This window comes from Thermobia domestica, chromosome 15, assembly GCF_964235325.1.
Source record: "Thermobia domestica chromosome 15, izTheDome1.hap1.1, whole genome shotgun sequence".
In the NCBI taxonomy this organism is placed as follows: Eukaryota; Metazoa; Arthropoda; class Insecta; order Zygentoma; family Lepismatidae; genus Thermobia; species Thermobia domestica.
In genome coordinates, this window is record NC_137468.1 from 15913163 (window position 1) to 15933194 (window position 20032).

The 20032-nt window shown below is 36.8% G+C and overlaps 1 protein-coding gene across 1 annotated transcript; it reads right to left on the reverse strand.

Moving 5' to 3' along the window:
- Positions 1-17891: 17891 nt before the first annotated feature.
- LOC145672088 (transcription elongation factor 1 homolog) lies at positions 17892-18760 on the reverse strand. The gene has a single exon (XM_081741341.1). The coding sequence runs from the start codon at positions 18329-18331 to the stop codon at positions 18083-18085; it is 249 nt and encodes an 82-aa protein (XP_081597467.1). The 5' UTR covers positions 18332-18760; the 3' UTR covers positions 17892-18082.
- Between the last annotated feature and the right edge of the window lie 1272 nt (positions 18761-20032).

The following is a 20032-nucleotide window of genomic DNA, read 5'->3' on the forward strand; positions in this document are numbered from 1 at the left end:
ATTTTTTCGCCAGATGAGAGTGTGTGGTTGCCGTTCTTACTTCGCAGTTCGAAGGCAAACAAAATAAAGGCCAAATGTCTATACTTCTGACTCAAAATGACTTGACGACCGCAGATTTCGCGCCCCTGTATTAACCTAAAACAAACCGTTCTTTCTAATCGCTTTGACAAAGGCTACAAATTGTGATTTTGTTGAAACTATAAGCAATAGAGTTACTAACACTTGAATACTGATGAGTTGTTTACTTATTTAAATTATGTGTTATTTCGTACTTTAACCTGTGTTTCTATGCTCCTCGCTTTCTCGGGTTTCATCCATGGTAGGAGAAGAGTACTTGGAGAAAACTTTAAACAGGACAATATGCTAATCCCTTTGTTGAGATCCGTAGTACACGGTGGACAGCATCGTACGGATGAGTTTTCTTTGCGTGCTCTTGTTTTCATCCAGTTTACCATGCCATTTCAGGTGATAAGTGGCTTATAAGATTCCTCTGCATTCGGTGTGAATTCAGATAATTGAAATAGGTCAGTGCAGTTAGGTGCAGCGTGCGGTGGTAATCGTAGTTGACCATCAAGCATTTTATCAGCTGTATCTCTCTCTAGTCACGGAAATAGTTCAAAAAGACCAAGTGACTGTAGTTGAAAATAAATGAAGCAATTAAAAGAATGTAGTAAAAAAAAAATCCAGTTGAATGTGCTGTCATTACCTAAAATGTGATAAAACAAACGAATAAAGCCACTAATAAGCAAACTTCTTAACTAACAATTAGATCAATATCTTTTTCAGTTAAAGAAGTAGGAATCAAATATTAAACAATTCGGATAACCTCTGATGTATTGTAGGCGTGGATCACGGAGAGATACATCCGATAAAATGCTTAATAGCCAAGTACGATTACCACCGCACGCTGCACCCAATTGCACTGCGACATTTTAATTCACGTCGAATGCAGAGCCATTTTTCACATCAGCTTCCGCGAGTCAAGAAAACGTTTAAGATTATATATATATATATATATATATATATATATATATATATATATATATATATATATATATATATATATATATATATATATATATAAATTGGTACTGTTTATCGAAGACTTATCCTGAAATGAAAAGTGAGAGCTTCCAGCTTCCAACTGAAGAAACCTTAGTTAAACTAGTTTTCACTGATTACAGCACCATTTATCACGAATCGGAAAAAAATGTTTCGAATAAAATTAACGTATCTTTCCCCGTAGAATCTGAATCTGCAACAATAAATAAATAAATAAATGAGGATCTGCATTTAAGTTTTCAAAGTTGCCCCTACCCCACCCCACAGGGGGGGGTAATTTTATCACAGGTAAATTTCCTCCTCCAAAATAATAATTTTTTTTTATTTCAAACATTTTTACGTCCGGTTCTTATTTCCCCAGATATTTTTCATTTTCGACTTAAAAAACTAACCCTGTATATTGAATGGAAATACAGATGTTACTACCCTGGCAAGTATTTAGTAGGTAAGGTCTTTTGAACGTTATACCACTCGATTTTGCAAGTTTTAATTTGAAATATAGACTTACCTCGTGGAGCGACTATTAGCAATTAGTTTGTGTATTATTTGCTTGTTACACTTTACGTGTAATTCTGTTTTGTACTCTGTACTCTTTGTAACAAAAGTAGTTGTTAATTTATGTCGTACAGCTAGAAAAATAGTTCGGGCACTCATTTCACTTGAATTTCTTCGCAACACCAGAATTTTGATATCTGCTTCATATGTCGTGAGATACTGATAACTTCCTGGAGGTTGGTTTCATCAACTTCACTGAGCCTAATTTTCAGTTCGTAAGAACTGTTATGGTGATTAAGTTCACATGAAGTAATGTCGGGTTTGAGGGCAAATGACTCAAATATGAACAGTCTTGCCTTGTATCACAGAGTACTGCTTTAATCAATTTCAGCGTGTGCTGACACCTTTGTCGATGACTTCTCGAAGTTGCTAAACTGGATATGTGGAGGTTCCTACCTTCTTGCGGAGAAACTAAAACCACACATTTCTCAAGACTGTAACGAACTAGGCTTTGTGGGAAAAGCACGATGCACAGTTATTGTCCTTCCCTGAATAAAAAGTTGGAATGAAATTTTTGAATTCATACAGTTTTGAGAAGTGCGGTTGTTTACTATTTTCTCAACAATGGCTCCCAACCTTGTTTACTTGAGCTCTCCTTCGTAAACTCTGCATACACCACGCCTTCCTCCTTGCCGCTCGTTGGTATGACTCCTTTTGCGTTTTCAGATGCAGCATTCGATTTTCAAATATTCAATAATAATGTTTTCACCAGTTTATATTTATTTCCAGTAAAACTTCATTGCAGTACAGTATCTTAATAGCTTTTTTTGTTAAAGAAACCACAGGTACTACTCAGTTATTTTGTTTTTGTACAGTAATTGAAGCGTTTGGAGGATAAAGGTGTTATGTAACAAATTGAATATGACGGAAAAATTGACTTTCACAACTTTGTCCTTTGTCGTTTCTAAATATCTGCACCCAGATGAGGACTCACTAAATAATGTACTACGTAGCATGATTAACATATAATACGTGCATGAACCGCCAGAATGCAACGTTTCAAAAAATGTAACATAACACCTTTATCCTCCAAACGCTTCAATTAATTTAGCGCTTCTTTGTTACATTATTGTAATGACTAGTGCGGTTTATTTCTGTCAATAGTTTGCTCACCCTTACACAGTCTTGACTCTCCCCAGAGGTTGGGAATCATTGTTATACAAGAACCTTCACATACCTATCCAGTTCAGCATTTTTAAGAAGTGCTTGACAAAGGTGTCAGCTCCCACTGAAACAGTTTGATTGAAGTACAACTACTTCATAATTAAAAAAAAAAAAAAAAAAAATCAGTTTAATGTCCCATGATTATGTTCGTTAGGCTACGGAGACAGATGGTTAAGGTAAGTGAATGATGATAGAAGAATCGGTAGAATGAGAATGTAGGAGTATCCCGAGAATACTCGCGGACACTATGTTGTCCACCACAAACTTACTTGACCGGGGATCGAACCAGGGATTCTTAGCACAAGAGATCAGCGCTCTGCCACTGAGCCATTGTACCTTCCTTCATGATACAAGGCAGAACTGTTTATATTTGAGTTATTCATTATATATCCTACAACATCTATCAGCAGTTGGGAGGCCAAATGAGTTTGGTGAATGTAGCAGTGATGCTTTCAGGGACTTACAATATTACTCTCTGATGCGTGGAGTCCCGGGTTCGATCCCAGCCCCCGCCAAGTGAACTTTGTGGTGGACAAACACCGTGTGCGTGGATTTTCTCGGGGTTCTCCCGTTTCCTCCCACTTTCTTCATTCCACCATTTCATTCATTTCTCATAATCACCGTCTCCTTTAGCCTAACCGGTAAAAAACGTGGGACGTAAAACTCAAAGATAAGCACGATCGTCCATCCCCTGAAATCATTACTAGTTTGTAGGGCAGAGACTTGAGCAGGTGTATTAAGAGATCTGTTTCACAAAAGGCAGTGTTCTTGCAATACTAGACTACTATGCAGAATTGATTATATACAAGGGTAGGAGTAAGTCGGAAAAATAAATTTACCATGGCGGTGTTTATGCAAGACAATAACATATTGTGAAAATAAAGAACAAGGCTTATTTTATTTTTTCACGTAAGAACCAAGGATGTTGGTCATTTTTTATAGCGCTTTACAAGGTTTTGAAAACCCTTCTGTGTCCTGCATATGGAGCAACTACTTCACGGCTGTCTTGACTACATCATTCGTTCCAAAATGTCTTCCTCAAGAGCTGTCTTCAAAACCAGAAAGAGATTAAAATCGCTGAACGTGTAATCGGGACTGTAAGTTTGATGGGCAAGGCGTTTCCAACCGAGGACGGAAGGTTGTTTTGCGTTTGCTGCCAACAAGTGTGGTCTCACATTGTTATCTAAAAAGAGAAAGCCATGCCATTTCTTGCGACTAGCACACTTAAGTCTTTTCAGCGTCTGACAATATCACTGAGCATAGATTGTTCCAATCTTCATACTTGTCTGGTACAGAATAGGCCCCTCATCTGAACTTACGCTAGTTAGCATTGTGATAGCGCCATCTGCAGGATCTTAGATGTAGAATTATTAATCATTTTCGAATTATGCATTAGGTTTGCTCTCTTAATAAGTTTTTTATATGTTTGTTTATACTTTTTAACGTAATTTCTGAATACATCAGAAACGTTTGTATCATTAAGCGATTTAGCATACTTAATTAAATTTCGTTTGGAGTTACGAATACCAATTGTAATCCGACTTTTCTTCATTTTATTATATTTACTAATTGAGATGAGAGGAAAAGCTACAAGAAAACAGTGCAAGTATGCATCTAAGAAAGAGTTAAATTTCTCGTCCATAGTGGAAACTGAATAGATTCCATCCCATGTCTCAAGAGCCAACAAATCACAAAAGTAATTAATATTACTCGGTTAAAATAATCTTTTCTCAATTCTGGTAGTATTTTGCAACAGCGGTAACATAGTTGATGGAAGTGATAAGCTAACTAATTGCGTATTATGATCAGAATAACCTGGGTTAACTATTTCAAGTTTATGGTTACGACACACTCTGGTTACTATTACAGTAAAACCTGTTAACTTGGCCACCTGCTTATCTTGGCCTGGTTCGTCTTGAACTTACAATTTTCCATAAGACATTCGTTACTTATTACTCTGTAAGTTGGCCACCTATCTATCTTGGAAGTTGGCCGCATTGAAGCAATGTTTATCCTATGTTGATAATGATAAATTTACCTGCGTATCTTGGCCACGCGAATACATTTTATTATTTTTCTTAACTCTTTCGTATTCCCGCATGAGAGCCAAATGTTCTGTATTTGTTACTGGAGAGAGACAGAGAAACATAGATTCCCACGATTTGTTGTTGGAGGTCAATGGCCAAAATACTACCCTGACAAAGGGGTGATGAAGGAAGATGCGAATAAGAAAAAGCACGTACAGGAATTCAGGAAATGGTTATACGTGTTTGTTTACCCTCTCTGTTTTAGTAAAGCCATTAGCTATATCGACTCCTTTCATCAGTGGGGAGCTTTAGTAATTCTGAAAAATTCTCAAGGTTGAAGGTTGTATATAAAAATTACAATTTAATTACAAAAGTTTAATAGTTCTGATATTTACAACAAACTTTTTGTTATAATTCTGGTATTTCGAGCTCCTTCGTAACCAAGCGGCTAGCGCACGCGCCTTTGGCGTGTGAGTCCCGGCTGGAGCTCATGTGATTCGGATTTCACATTAACCAGTAGGTCCACGTCTCATAGAGCCTCGCTGCTGAAAGGGACGTTAAACTCAAAATCAATTGAGTTCAATTCAATTCTGGTATTTCTCATTCATCATGTTACGATTAGGAATTAGATTTTCGGGGCTTTTCGGCTCCATGGCCATGTTAGCCTGTCACGTATGAAGGAGACGTTTCTAGGCGATAACACTACCCGGGAATTGAGGAGGAAAGGAAGGAAGAGGACTGGGACTATTGAAATGAAATGAAATCTTTAAGTTTAACGTCCCACGATTATGCCGGTTAGGCTAAAGGAGTCGGCGATAATAATAAATGAGTGAAATGAAAGTGGGAGGAAACGGGAGAACCCCGAGAAAACCCACGAGCACGGTGTTTGTTCACCACAAAGGGCCTGGGACTATTATGTTAGGTAGCAGGGGCCACGATGGCCCAATGGTAGAGCGTTCACCTCTGGTGCGTGGGTTCCTTGGTTCGATCCCAGCTTGCGCCAAGTGAACTTAGTGGTGGACAAACACCGCGTGTGTGGGTTTTCTCGGGGTTCTCCCGTTTCCTCCTACTTTCTTCATTCATTCATTTTTTCATCACCACCTTCTCCTTTAGCCTAGCCGGCATAAGCGTGGGACGTAAAACAAAGATTTCATTTCATTATTTTCTTATGTTAGGTAACATCCTGGCATTTTTATGGTGTGAACGAAGAAAACCTTACTCAGGATGGCTTGGCTAAAAAAAAGCTTTTAGACTTTTACGACCGAATGTCCCCCGGAACCACTCGCACCAAATGTGACTACTCTACGCGGGCCACTGACTCATAATGTTGTACCTCTTTTAACTAGTAAAACGTACACATAGTCATAAAAAAAAAGACTTTTTTTTTAGGTCTGCACATGATATTTCATGAACTTATATAGCAAGTCAAGGTCTAGTCCCATGTTAAATTTGACCTCCTGTTCGGATATATAGTGTTGTTCTTATTGATTTCTCAGAGAAAAACCAAATGAAGATCAAAAAGCATTTTCGCCTCTAACCCTGTTCAGCAATCAGTTCTCAAAAGATTTTATATTAGATAATTTGGTCAGGTTAGTACTGTCAAAGTGTTTTATTTTTCGCTGTATTAAAAATAAAAAAAGAAGGTGTTGTACACTCGAAATTGCTACTTGATTTAATACGATGCAATATTCTATATGTAAAACTACTTATCTCCAAAACACTTGAATTATAACTCAACTGTAAACGTTTCAGCAAAAATTTATTGCTATCCTCAATGCAGATCCGTTCAGACAAGCAACGTTAGTTTCTTAAAAAGATATGTACTGAGAATGACAATTTTTTTGTCGAAACGTTCATGTAAGTACACTTTTAATAAATCAATCTTGAAGATTTGTATTTTTGAGGTAACCTTATGAGTTTGTAGGGTCATTGGGTGCTAGAGGCGTACCAAGCCAGCATGGAAGATTTGAATCCTCCCCAACAATTACTCCAGATTCGATAATGAACAAGAAGACTGATGGAACGTCCAGAACTAAAAGCGGCCAGGCTGATCTCTTATTTTGATCCTTAGAGACCATCAAGCGCTAAAGAAGGTACTTCTGAGAAACCAGTATCATCTATTCCCACTGTCACCAAGCAATTCCACAGGATGTAAGTATCTCGGCGTGAGCTGCGAGAATTTAGTTTGCGTGGCTGTGTAACTGCTAATGAGCCACACATCATGCTGACAATTGCTAGGAGCCGCCTTATGTGGTTTATGGAGTGACATCATTAGACCATGAAACTGGAGAAAGTAGTTATTTGGTATGATGAATCCGATGTACCATATGAAATTCCGATGGGAGAGTGTGGGTTTGGAAAAAGCCTGGTGAACGATAACTACCTGCTTGTGTAGTGCCTAGTGTTTGAGGGATGCGGCGTTTGTTTCTCGATTAGAAGTAGCACTTGTTGTACTACATGACAGGCAAACGGTTACAGGAACTTTCCAACCTCTTGCTGACTACCATCTAAGAACCAATTTGTGAGTTAGGTTCGATGCATATTGATAAGAGGGCCAGCCAAGCTGAAATAGGAAAGAATGCGGCGAGAGAGGCCTGGTGCATTGTTATGTGTGTCATTCACGCATTGCGCGCAGTATTGAACCTCGGCTCGGCTGTCTTGTCCTCTGGTGAATGTGCGGCCGACTTAACAGGTTTCTATCTCAATTAGCAAATGATGCGGAGAGAAATACGAAAGGCCTTTGTCTAGCACATGCCCGAGTGAATATGCCTTCAAGGTTCCGTTACATTGCATACGGTACTAAAGCTGGATTCGGCTGTCGTATCCTTTGGTCAATATACAGCCGCCCTTTGCATTGTCAGTATCAACACGACAGAGCATCCATTCATGCTGCACGGTTTGTGAAATTGTTTCACATCAACGCGCCATAATTGACTGGCCTGCTTAAGAGACCGGTCGATCTTCGACCCAACAGCGTTTTCGATGTGTTTTGTGACCCTGACTTGGCGTCAGACAATAAAGTTCCCAGACTGACACCTCTTGCGAAGAATGGACTATCATTCCACAGGAAAACCTCTCATCACCTGATTGTAAGTAAAATGGAACATTCACTTTTCGACGCTTATCCTGTTGTGAAAGGACTGATAATATTTTCGAGTCAGTGAGGAGACATTCACTGCCAGAAACTCACAATTAAAATCAAAGGTAAACCGACTACACACATTCCCCTCCGAATCTGCATAATTCGCATCATAAAAGTAGGTTTCATGTTGCCAGACGTTTCTTTCCAAGTAAAAATAGGCCAATTTGTAATGGATCTCACGACGACCAGGCACTATCTGACATTTTGTTAAAAGTAGCTAATACCTATTATGTGGTTGGCGGTCAAAGGCACCGGATTGGTTGCTGACATTATACTAGGAATCAGGGTTGGCTGGTTAAAAAAAAAAAAAAAAAAACGGTTTAAACCAAAGGGAAAAAAAAGAACGAAAAATGCTTTAAATAGTGTGAACTTCATAGTGGCGTTTCCATATATCAAACTATCTGCATTAGTTTTATCTCCTTTTCGCCTTTTATTCAAGACGTCCAATGCTCAATTCTCGGTCGAATCACAACCCTTCTTTCAAATGTAAACCAAGTAGCGGTTCAGATGTCACTTTCAGCGAAAGTCTTCTCCTTGATAACCTCGATATTAGGTAAGGATGTGAAGCCTAAACATACGAAATGAAACCAAATTGTATATTTGTGCTTGCCTGAATGCCTGTTCGTTTTAGATAAAAAAAAAAAAAAAAAAAAAAAGCCAAGGTTGCTTTAATATATTGACAGAAATTGGCAAAATTTATCGACTGCCTACGACGTAGCTTCCAACATTAACTCGGATTGGACTTTCAGTTTTATTTTTATTGAATAATATCTACATATTAAATTTGCAATTTATCACCTCAGTTTTATCGTACTGATTATGATACGTTGACCTTAAAATTTTATATGCCAAGCAATAATGGGATTTTCCCATTGTTACTTTTAATTTAAAGTAATAACAGGATTTTTCCGATGGCTAAGGCGGGAGTTTCCTGATTTATACACAATTCTGTATAATGGTTTCATTTGTGCAAGTGTTTATCTTTTTTGTCCTGAAATGACTCTTGACAATTACATTAACATGTAAAGATCAGTACAACGTATTTTTATCAGGAGTCCTTCATGAGTGAGCCGGCAGACTCATCGCATTTGTAGCCAATTAGCCCAGGTTTCGAGTCCAAATGGAGGACAATTTCTCGCGGATGTAAGCCAAGAAGCGGTTTGGATTCCGTTTTAAGCTTATGTGACCCCTTCCAGAATAAATCCCGTTGCTGCATAATAACACCAAGGCGAAACAAACTTGTTTCTGTCCATATGTAATATAAATACATAGATCAAATTATTTAAGCCAAAAAACCTGGTTTAAACAATTTTTTTGTTTTTGTTTTTTTTCAATAACCATGGTTTTTGCCAACCCTGCTAGGAACATAAAAATCTCTTTAAGGTTTCCCACGACACATTATAGTGAGTATTAGGCTCACGTTAAATTAAAGATGCTATGCATCAATTGACCAAGCGTCATTTTTCGATTTTCGAGGTTTTTACATCAGTGAGTAGGAGAGACTGTAAATAATAATAATAATAATAATAATAATAATAATAATAATAATAATAATAATAATAATAATAATAATAAATAAATAAATAAATAAAATAAAAAAACCCTACTATTTGCTTAAACGTTTAGGAAATGCTATTCGACCAAGCACCAAGAACTGGATCGTAATGGTAACATGTTTTGTATTTCCTTCAATATCTCAGAACCATGTTTTGGCGCTTGGTCAATTGATGCATAACACCATCCAATTTATACTTGCTGTATGAATAGTGTGTGTGTCTTTGTCGTAGAGCATCCGGGCTTGATTCCCAGCGGGAGCTCATGCAGTTTGCATCCCACATTAAACTGAAGGTCCATGTCTCATTTAGCCTCAGTGCTGAATGGTTGCCCAACCCTATGAACTAACTAATCCTGCTTCCTCTTAAGCGAGTCTTTCCAGTACTTCGTGTGGAAAAAAAAGTGATCTTAAAAGAATTTGCCACATCTTATCAACAATCTGAATGCTGTGAACAAACGTGATGTATGTCCCATTGAAAACAAATTTATATGGAGTGATTCAGTGTCTGTACATTGGTGAATAATATGTCGACACACACTTTTGTTACAGGAAGCAAAGTTAGAAGACTATTCTAATTTTGTCTTGGTTGGTTCACAGTCATCCTTTAACTCCAATAAGATTCTGCGGTATGAAGTTCTTCATCCAACGTGGGTTACTTCAAATCAGATTGAGGATGGCACACTTCAAATCACATTTCGTCCTAAAATTATTTTGCATGGGAGTCAATGTGACGAGGAAAAATGTTATTGTAACAGATCCCAAAGCGGATCGAAATTACAGAAATTTTGAGGAGGATACACGAAGGTACATTTTATGCATTTGTGCAATTGCATCTTACAGCGTCCATTAATAAACGTATTAGGAATACGTAGAAAATACTACTCAAGATTTCAATGTAAATGATCATAACTCTTTTTTTTTTTTCGTTAAGAGATCATGGTCACACAATTTTTGAAGTAAAGATTACATTTTACTTATTTCTTTTCCTCAGAAGAGCTTCCATGGAAAAGACGGAATCCATTTACATGTCATGTAGTTATCAGTGACCAATGAAATCAAATGAAAAAGTTTTCTTCTTGGTTGCGCAGTAAGGCCTTTTTATCTCGCCCAAAAGTTGCCTCCCAATGCCCGAAACCTCCGTTACTCCATATAGTATAACAGTAACGGTGTCAAAGTCAAACGTTCTGGGAATAAAAAATGGCATTTTTTCATGTCTTGTAATCTTTTGTTTTCGTTTGCCAAGACCCCATATGGCACAGTTAAAGCTGAAGGAGTTATCACTAATAATTCATGAAAAACCAGTTACGATTTTATAACCGCTACCAGATTATAGAAGTATTTTTTGTGAACGCTCTGTATATTTCGTAAAGACAGTGATTATTATTTTCGATTTATACTTTATTCTGAGACGCAAATAAGTTCTTTCTTCGGTGGGAATTGTTTCCTTCCCACGCAACTGGACATAGAAGTCTGTCATTGTTTTTTCATATATATATTTAAAACATTGCTTTTTGGTGAGAACATTTCAGTGAGCTACGAACCTTTTCAGTGTTTCTCCCTGACTTATTATATGTACAGTATATATTCTGCAGTTATTTGGAACTGAATTAAGTGCTTTCTTTAATCATTTATGGAAATACTAGCTGACCAGATTTTCAAGTGACCAGAGTGACGCCAATCACATTGCTTTTGCAGTTTCTTATTGTACTTTCTCACGCCCAAGTTATCACAATGTCTCGTGCATCGTGACCAGTGGACTAAAATTAACATAAATCCTTTTCCGTATTCTGTTTGCACGTGCATACAGGTGATTTAACTGATTGGTTTTTAGAATGAACTACCAACACTCTTCAGTCGACCACTGCAGCTCGTATCTAGAACTTTTGAGCTCGGAGAGTTTGACTCCAGGTTTAGAAGCCGTAACCACACACATTACGTCGGGAATCAAGTATGATTTTGTGTTAAGGGGCATAAGCTATTAGCCGGTGAAGGACGTATTCTTACGGCTAGCCCCAATCAATAAGTCCCAGGTTCATAAACCTTGTGCGCCAAAAAGTAATAAACGCGCCCTCCAACATCAGCATTCCACTTCGGAAATTATTTCGCTGAAGACTCACGTCGACTCTTCAGGACTGTTTGGAGTAGCAACCAGGATACTACGTGGGATTACCCCGGCGATCCTTTCCCCAGTGCGTCAATGGTGTGAGAAAAGTATTTATAGTGTAATTTCAGACATAATCTCATATATATATATATATATATATATATATATATATATATATATAAAGGGCTACAGTGCATTAAAAAGGCAAAGTGTTATTTTAGTAATGAAGATTATTATACATATTCTGTGTTAAGTGTTGTGTTCATTCCTGTTTGTTATTTTTTTATATAATAGTATTCTAATAAATAAGTATAGTGTTATTTAATCCAGTGTGTTTTCGTTGTTTGTGTGCGTTATGGTCTGGATGACCATATGATCGTCCGTGAGGTTTTCGGGACGAGACATTCGAACCTCTCGGCGCCTAATGCTCATCTCATCATTGAGATCGACGAGCGATTTGGAAACAATTTGAAACCCCTTCTTGGAGAGGTCCTTCATCGTCCTATCCAGGTAAGTTCTGGTCTCAGAAGAATACTTATTGGCAGGACCACGAATACCTAACTCAAGTTGGTTACAAATAAATGGCAGCCCAAACAGCGACCAGATTACCAGGGTGGTTAGAAATAAATGTCTGCCCGAACAGAGACCTCGAACACGAATTGCTTATAATTTTATCCTAATGTTTTGTATACTCTATTTTCTTGGCACCTGCTCACCACCAATTACACACAGTTTCATAATATGGCTGCAAACTTTTACATACCATTAAAACGATTAATTGTGACAGAAACCAAGCACAATATATGCTAGTTGTCTCTACATGATAGCACTACAGTTCATCAGATTCAGAGCAGGACAAAGCTGAAGGGGCGTGAGACACGGTAGTGTGCCCACAAAGACCAGGTGGGAAAAGCACTAGTAAAAAAAATAAATAAATAAATAAATAAATAAATAAATAAAATAAAAATAATACACACCAACTTTGGATTAAATTGAACTGAAGTGGAACGGATATTTCAAGTTTATTTCCATGTTCACTTCACTTACGTGGTTCCTACCTAGATAAGTTACTTACTTAAACATTATTCTCCCGTTAGGTATTAAAAATTTTGCCTGTGAACTTTCAAAAAGACGGGTATTCTTAACTTACATCTATTACTCTACTATGACTACACCTTTACTATTAATACTGTACTGGTATTTGGGAACTCTCAGGATGTTCGAGTCCGTGACTGATTCCAGCAGAGGCAGGCGAGTAGATCAACGTAACTGAAAAGTTTAGAGTACTTTCAACCCGTAGATCAAATACCAATTCTTCTTACATTTTAAGAGCATTGTGTATTAATATTTGTGAGTGAATTTCACAATACCCGCTCCAGCTGGTATCCTTACGTAGACACAGGAAATTCCACTCGATTAATTTTAACAGAATGGGTCTGAACATCTTTATCCTATCCTACTATAGTTCCGTCTGAACACAACTAGATTTGCCTGCATGTTTGTTGAACTTTGCACACCTTCGCTTAGAGAACTAATAGTTGATATACATCGTACTCTCGTGTCAGAAACCTGAGAGATTGTATATTTCTGTGTGTCGTCTTTTCTTTCTTTCCTTTGCCTAGCCGATGTTACACATTGAAGTATCTGTTGTAACGTAGAGTCTTAATTCGTCACTTATACGTGCTTGCTTTTGAATTACTTCCCGAAAGACATGCCATTAATAAATTCTGTTCAACTCAAGATCACAAAACCGAATATGTATTATTTTAATTCTAGTGGTGTTGGGATCGAAGCCAGATTAAGACAATTAAATAAAAGAAAAACTAAAATCGCTAAGTTTTCTTCAAAAGTATTAACGCCTCCACCATGCGGTTATGCTATGAGTTATCTATGATTTACATACAACGGGACGTATGCATGAGGAATCATTGCGATAACCACTTTCTTAATAATCTATACATCGATAATTTTGTACATCAATAAACTCATGATTAATCTTTTCAGTTGAAATAAAAGAACAGGATTTGTGGGGAATGCTTTTAACGTTTGTAATTTTGATCAGTAGTGTCTATTTGCAACTTCCCAAGTACTGACACATGACCAAACATTGACAAGAGTGAAACAGGTACAGTCCGCAGCAAAAAAAAAAAAAAAAAAAAAAAAAAAAAAAAAAAAAAAAAAAAAAAAAAACCTGCTACATGAGCATATAAGTTTATTTGAAAAAGATTAAGTCATTGGCTCCAAAATAAGTGTGCAGGGAAAACGCCGAGGTTACTCCTGGCGTGATTCGTGCAACTTAGAAGTTATGTTGATTTCCTGCGCAATTGTTCGTAGTTTCACAACAAATTTACATGCTCATGTTGCAGGTTTTTTGCTGCGGAGTGTACATACCTCCTGCTTATTGATGTCGTCTAGATGAACAACATAATACACAATAGTAACAAGGTATTCTTTCTGATAGGTCGTCGATGCTACTACTACACTGACTTTAGAAAAGCCCAGTAGTTTTGTTCCTCGACTCGAGGCGAGGTTATGGAACTTCCTGTATTCGTGGTGAAATACGTAAACCTCTGAAATCCACTTCTCTCATCATATTTGTCAGTGCATGATCTAACACGTTGAATTGTGAAAGCTACCTGACTTCAGTGCTTGGCAACGATTTCAAAGACAGAATTACATACCAGTTTTACAGATAAAGAATTAATTAATTAATCACAATTTAGTTTTGAAATATCTATCATTTCCCTTCACTGTTCGTTGAATGTTCTTTGAAGAATATTGAACTAAAAGTACAATCACGGACAAAGTTTAACGATGATATCGATGATCGTCCTTGACACTCCTTCAAGAATGGCATTTAGTATCTCCCCCAAATCTATCGACAGATCCGAAGTCAGTACTGTGACTTCATAGTGGCACAACCTCGTTTATGCGCATACGCACCGTCGCTGTCGCGCCTGCTCCCTACGGACGTATCCCCTCGCTAACCGCCCGGTCCTCCTGCTGCACTTCTGCCCTGACTCGGTTAGATAGCATTTTAATGGTCACCTAGCACGAGTTGGTTCGTGTTTTATGATTGTAGTTTTTGACCTAGTCCACACTATATTTATATTCGTCGCAGTTACAATTTAACGAATCGTAATGATTAAAAAGTGATTCGGAGAGAAACAATAATATCCTTCTTTTAAAGTGGTCCTACTTCTCGGTGTGCAGTTGAAGCGTGTATTGTTGTTTATCCATTTACTTCCGTGCAGTTTTACTATATGGATTCATAGTATAAATAGTAGTAGGAACAGATTAGACGCCCCGCAGAGGTTGGTTGGGTTCTGTTCTCGACATAAAATGGGCAAATTAAAAACTTACCCAAATTTCTCTGAATATTTTACAATCTGTGGATCCGTATAGTAAAACTGCACCTTTATTTCACCATGCGCTGGAAAACCTGGTAAAAACTTTGGACTTGACGGGTAAAATATCAAAATGTCGAGTTACTTCTTAAACACAATTGTTAATTCATTGTGTGTAGATAAAGAATACTCCGTCAAATTAAAATAGCACTCTTCTTTCACTTTTCTTACTTTGAATATATAAAAAAAATTATGCTAGGTGCCATTGAAAGCGAGAATGCTATATAACCACGTCAGGGTAAGAGCGCAGTAACGGGATCTAAGCCCTACCGTGGGAGAACGGGTCCAGAGGGGGCAGGCGCATGAGTTACGGGGGATATGTGTATAAACAAGGATACTGCTTAAACCACTTGGTTTCCGGTAATATCACATGGAGAATAAATTCTAATTACAGGAGCCGCAATTCCCGCACCCACTATTTTGGTACCTATAGCCTAATTTTGGTTGGGTTACATTACGTTCTACTTACCTTCTTGGTTTGTACACATCGGCAATGGTTTTCAAAAAGGTATGCAGTATATTCTCTTGCTCCTCTACCAACAACTCATTTCCCTGCCAACTCTATTCCATTTCTTCACATATTACGCTTCATTATCAACGACTCATTTCTCCTGTAAACTGTATTTATTTCTTTTTTATCTACCAGTACTTTTGGCCTCCCGTAATTAGAATTATCCCTCAGATAGATTAGAACACTTATAATGCTTACAAACTTGTAACTCTATACTTGTAAACATAAAATACAGTAGTCTTTGATATGCAATAATTTATTTTAACCCTAGTGTAGCCGTCGTAATAGTTTGACACTCGTAAACATGGAATACCATTTCTACATCGTAAAAAAAATCATCCGACAGTGTAATTTAATATCGTACACAATCCTCTTCTAATTTTAACTCTTCAATTCTTATTAGAGAACTACTCTCAAGCGGTAACCTTTTTCATTTATATTTTCAATGCTTCAGTGTCACCAGTAAAATTTCAATTGTTTAATTATAGCCTGTCACGATACACATTTCCGCTATCCTGAATAAAAACCTAGAGTAATGGTAAGATTAAGACTGTGAAAGTCGAAGAAATGTTTGGGCTTGTGTATAGCCCGCTCCCCCCAGTTCTTTGTCACCGGAAGTGGAAGAGTCACTACTACTACTATTACTCCTCCCCCTACTACTACTTATATCGAGAACAGAACCCAACCAACCCCTGCGGGGCTTCTAACCCTTTCCTACTACTACAACTACTAGTATTGCTACTAACTACCACCACCACCACTACTATTACTACTACTACCAATACCACTACTTGTACTAAAACCTCCTTACTACAAGATTAACATCCTAAATCTTTATAACATGCGATTCCGATTCATAATGAACTAATATGAATCGTTAGAATCAGGGTTGGCTGGTTTAAACCAGCTGTTTTTTTTTTTTTTTTTTTCAAAAAAACCAACTGGTTTAAACCAAAAAACGAAAATGTTCGTAAAAGTGTAAGTGTTTGTAAAATCTTGATGAACACACATTTGTAGGTTATCACGTTTCACTCCCGTATATTATTCGTATTATATTCAGACCTAAATTCCCCATTCATTACTCAAAAAGATTATACTACAAAAGTAACTTTTTTTATGTAAGTTTATAAATGTTTGTTTTGTGATTTTTTTGTAGTTATTATTGTTATGTAATTGCAATCAAAGAAACATTCAAAATATTGTTTTGTTTCAATGTTTACTATTGATAAAATACATCGAAATGCCGTACTTTGTGTGTGTGGGGGGGGGGAGGAGGAGGGTTATACAGACCCCACGAGAGGCATTTAGTGAAATTAGAAGTATCTTCGATATCTATTTATGTATAAATGAGTCTGAGCAAAGTGGACTCAAATAATTCGTATCTTTGTGATATGCAAATTAAGTCGTTGTTAACTAACTTGGGAGTATGTTTAGTACAAGGGGTCCAGAAGCACGTAAAAAACACAAAATTTACAGGAGAAATGAATGATGCAAGTACTTAGACGTAACCAAATCTAACCTAACCTAACATAAACTAACCTAAGCTAACCTGAACTAACCTAAACTGACCTAATATTAGTAGAAATAAGCTAAATTCTATCATTTTTTTTTTGGAAAATTATGCGGACTTCTGCACTAATATAACAAACTAAAGTAACCTAACGTAACCTAAACTAACCTAACCTAACCCAAACTAACCTAACCTACCCTAAACTAAGCGAATGTGAACAGAAATTACCAAAATTGTAACATTTTTTTAGAGAAAGAGCTGGACCCCTTCTGCTAAACATAGGCCCTAACTTGAATTAAATTAGTTCTTCTGTACTCCGTAGTACTTTGAAATTGTCCATATGTAATTCAGTATAAAGGTTTCACTTGTGCAACTGTTTATCTTTTTGTTCTTCTGAAATGACTCTTGAGAGCTATATTAAGAAGCATGTAAAGATCAGTACAACGTATTTTTTTCAGGATTCCTTCGTGAGTGAGTCGGCAGACGTATCGCATTTGTGGGCAATTAGTCCTGGTTCCGAGTTCAAATGGAGGACAATTTCTCTCGGATGTAACTCGAGAAGCAGTTTTTATTCCGCTTTAAGCTTATGTGACCCCTTCCAGCATAACCTGGCTTTTGCATAATAACATCAAGGCGAAACAAACTTATTTCTGTCCATATATGATATGAATATATAGAGCAAATTATTTAAACCAAATAAACCTGGTTTAAACAAAAAAACCGTTTTTTTCAATAAAAACCATGGTTTTTGCCAACCCTGGTTAGAATCACTATAATTCGTTAAAAATCACTGGGGGGGCGGGGGACGGGCTATACTCAATCCAATGTGTGTAATACAGACATGAAACGACACATTTCCACTTAATATACTTTTATTAAGTACTTCACAAAGCTGAAACACAACGTAAAACTATTAAATCACTAATATTGCAAATATGTCTATCTCTCCAATGAGTAGTTGGAACTACATATTAAAACGAAAAAGAAAATATAAAATAGTCAATCTTGAATTTTGACCGATGTCCTTTAGTAACTCAAAATAGTCTTAATTTGCATTTTCACACGCATCTATCCAATCATTATAGACATCCACTGGCTCTGACAAGAAGTTTATAGTTGTTTGAAAATCTTCCATACACACAAGACAAGTTATTCTAGCAGTATTTCTACTTTTGTCCATTTTCACTTCACACGACTTCTCGTGATTACAAAATGGGCAATTGAACTGAGTATCAAGTGGTTCTATAGCCTTCCTTTTAGGGGGTGGCTTTCTTTTACTCTTGCGACGTCCCATTGTGGATAGGTTAGCACTTGAATATGTAAACACAAACCTCACAGAGCTTAAAACCACACGATTCAACAAATCGTTTATACTTCTTACTCCTTGGTACAGTTCTTTGCTCACTATATATAATATGTATATATACCACAACAGTAGATAAGGGATAATATGTAAATTATAATCAATGTTTTCTGCAATGCCAATTTTACTTTTCTGCTTATCACTTCGTTCTACTGCGTCTTTGTTTATGCCGCAACATGGCTACATTCGTTGAGCAACGTTGCCAGAATCTTACCGCGCTTCCCAAGCGTAATACTTTCCTTTCTAATCACAATTTATGAATTTTATGTAATTAATAACACTAGCCTGTGATGGCAAAAGTGTTAGGAACTAGTGATTCTTGTAGATTTCGAGGTGTGCAACTTTAATGGCAAAGAACACCATTTCTTATTACAGGAAATACGGTTTTTTATAAGTTTTCCCACGCTTTAAGTGAATTGACAACTTTAAATGTAAACGCTGTTTGATGTGCGATATAAACGAGGACGCGGCAGAAGTCCTAAAAGGCACAAGACCTAAACAGCATTAGACCTAAAATGCACAAGTCCTAAAAATTACTTCGCGGCACAAATCCTGAAAGGCAGAAGTCCTAAACGGCACAAGTCCTAAACTGCAGAAGTCCTAAAAATTTCTTGTGGCGCTACCATCGCGTCCGTAAGAAGAATACTGTCAATCTACTGTTTCCTATTACAGAACCTTAGTTCTTACAAGTTATTTGTATAAATACATATTCTATCGTTCTGAAATAATAAATAAATAAATAAATAAATAAAGCCTATTGTTCTTTCTTGCTCTTTCCATATATATTTCTATGATGACAAAATTTTAACTTCCTACCAAATGTAATTCCCAGATCTTTCATAATGTCTGTTTTTCTCTATTTCCACACCATTGACCTCATATTAGTAACATAATATTGTGTTTTAGTTATGTACGTCATAAATTTTGCTTCCCTTGTGTTGTTTTGAAGTAAATTATTTTTACACACATATTTCTTGTACAGAAGTCTTTCTGTAGCAAATAATTGTCATACTCGTAATTAACTACTGCTTACTCGTTATCATTATTAATAATAATTTTAATGTTACTAACATAGTTGTTACTGTTGGAATTAAATACGTTCATGTTAGTATTGTGGCAACTACTTACTACTGAAATGCTTTATTGAATATTTGAGTCTGTAGTTTGTAGCAGGGTGGCCATAGAAGTTAATGGCTTATAGCCCATAGTGCGACACTGAAATTTCAGAGGATCTTTGAAAAGCAACTTAATTGAAATTAATGAGAAAGATATATTTAAAATAAATTTATATAATGCAAGAACATTACGTTTAATCAATTCCGCAACCATGGTTGAGGAAGGGATGTATTAAAGTACGAACCATTGAAATAGTGCCGAAGCAATAGCTGAGTTATATATATATATACAGTGGCGGATCCAAGGGGAGGGCTATGGGGGCTATAGCCCCCCCTTGCCGCTCAGGTATACACTGGATAAAATGGGCTTCAATCCTGCTTTACACTGTATAAAACGGCAAAATATGGTTTAGCCCCTCCCTTGATCATATCCTGGATCCGCCCCTGTATATATATATATATATATATATATATATATATATATATATAAATGAAAGTAACTATATTTGTAACTTAA

Coding starts and splice junctions, on each gene's coding strand:
- LOC145672088 (XM_081741341.1), bottom strand. CDS start 18,331: ATGGGACGTCGCAAGAGTAAAAGAAAGCCACCCCCTAAAAGGAAGGCT.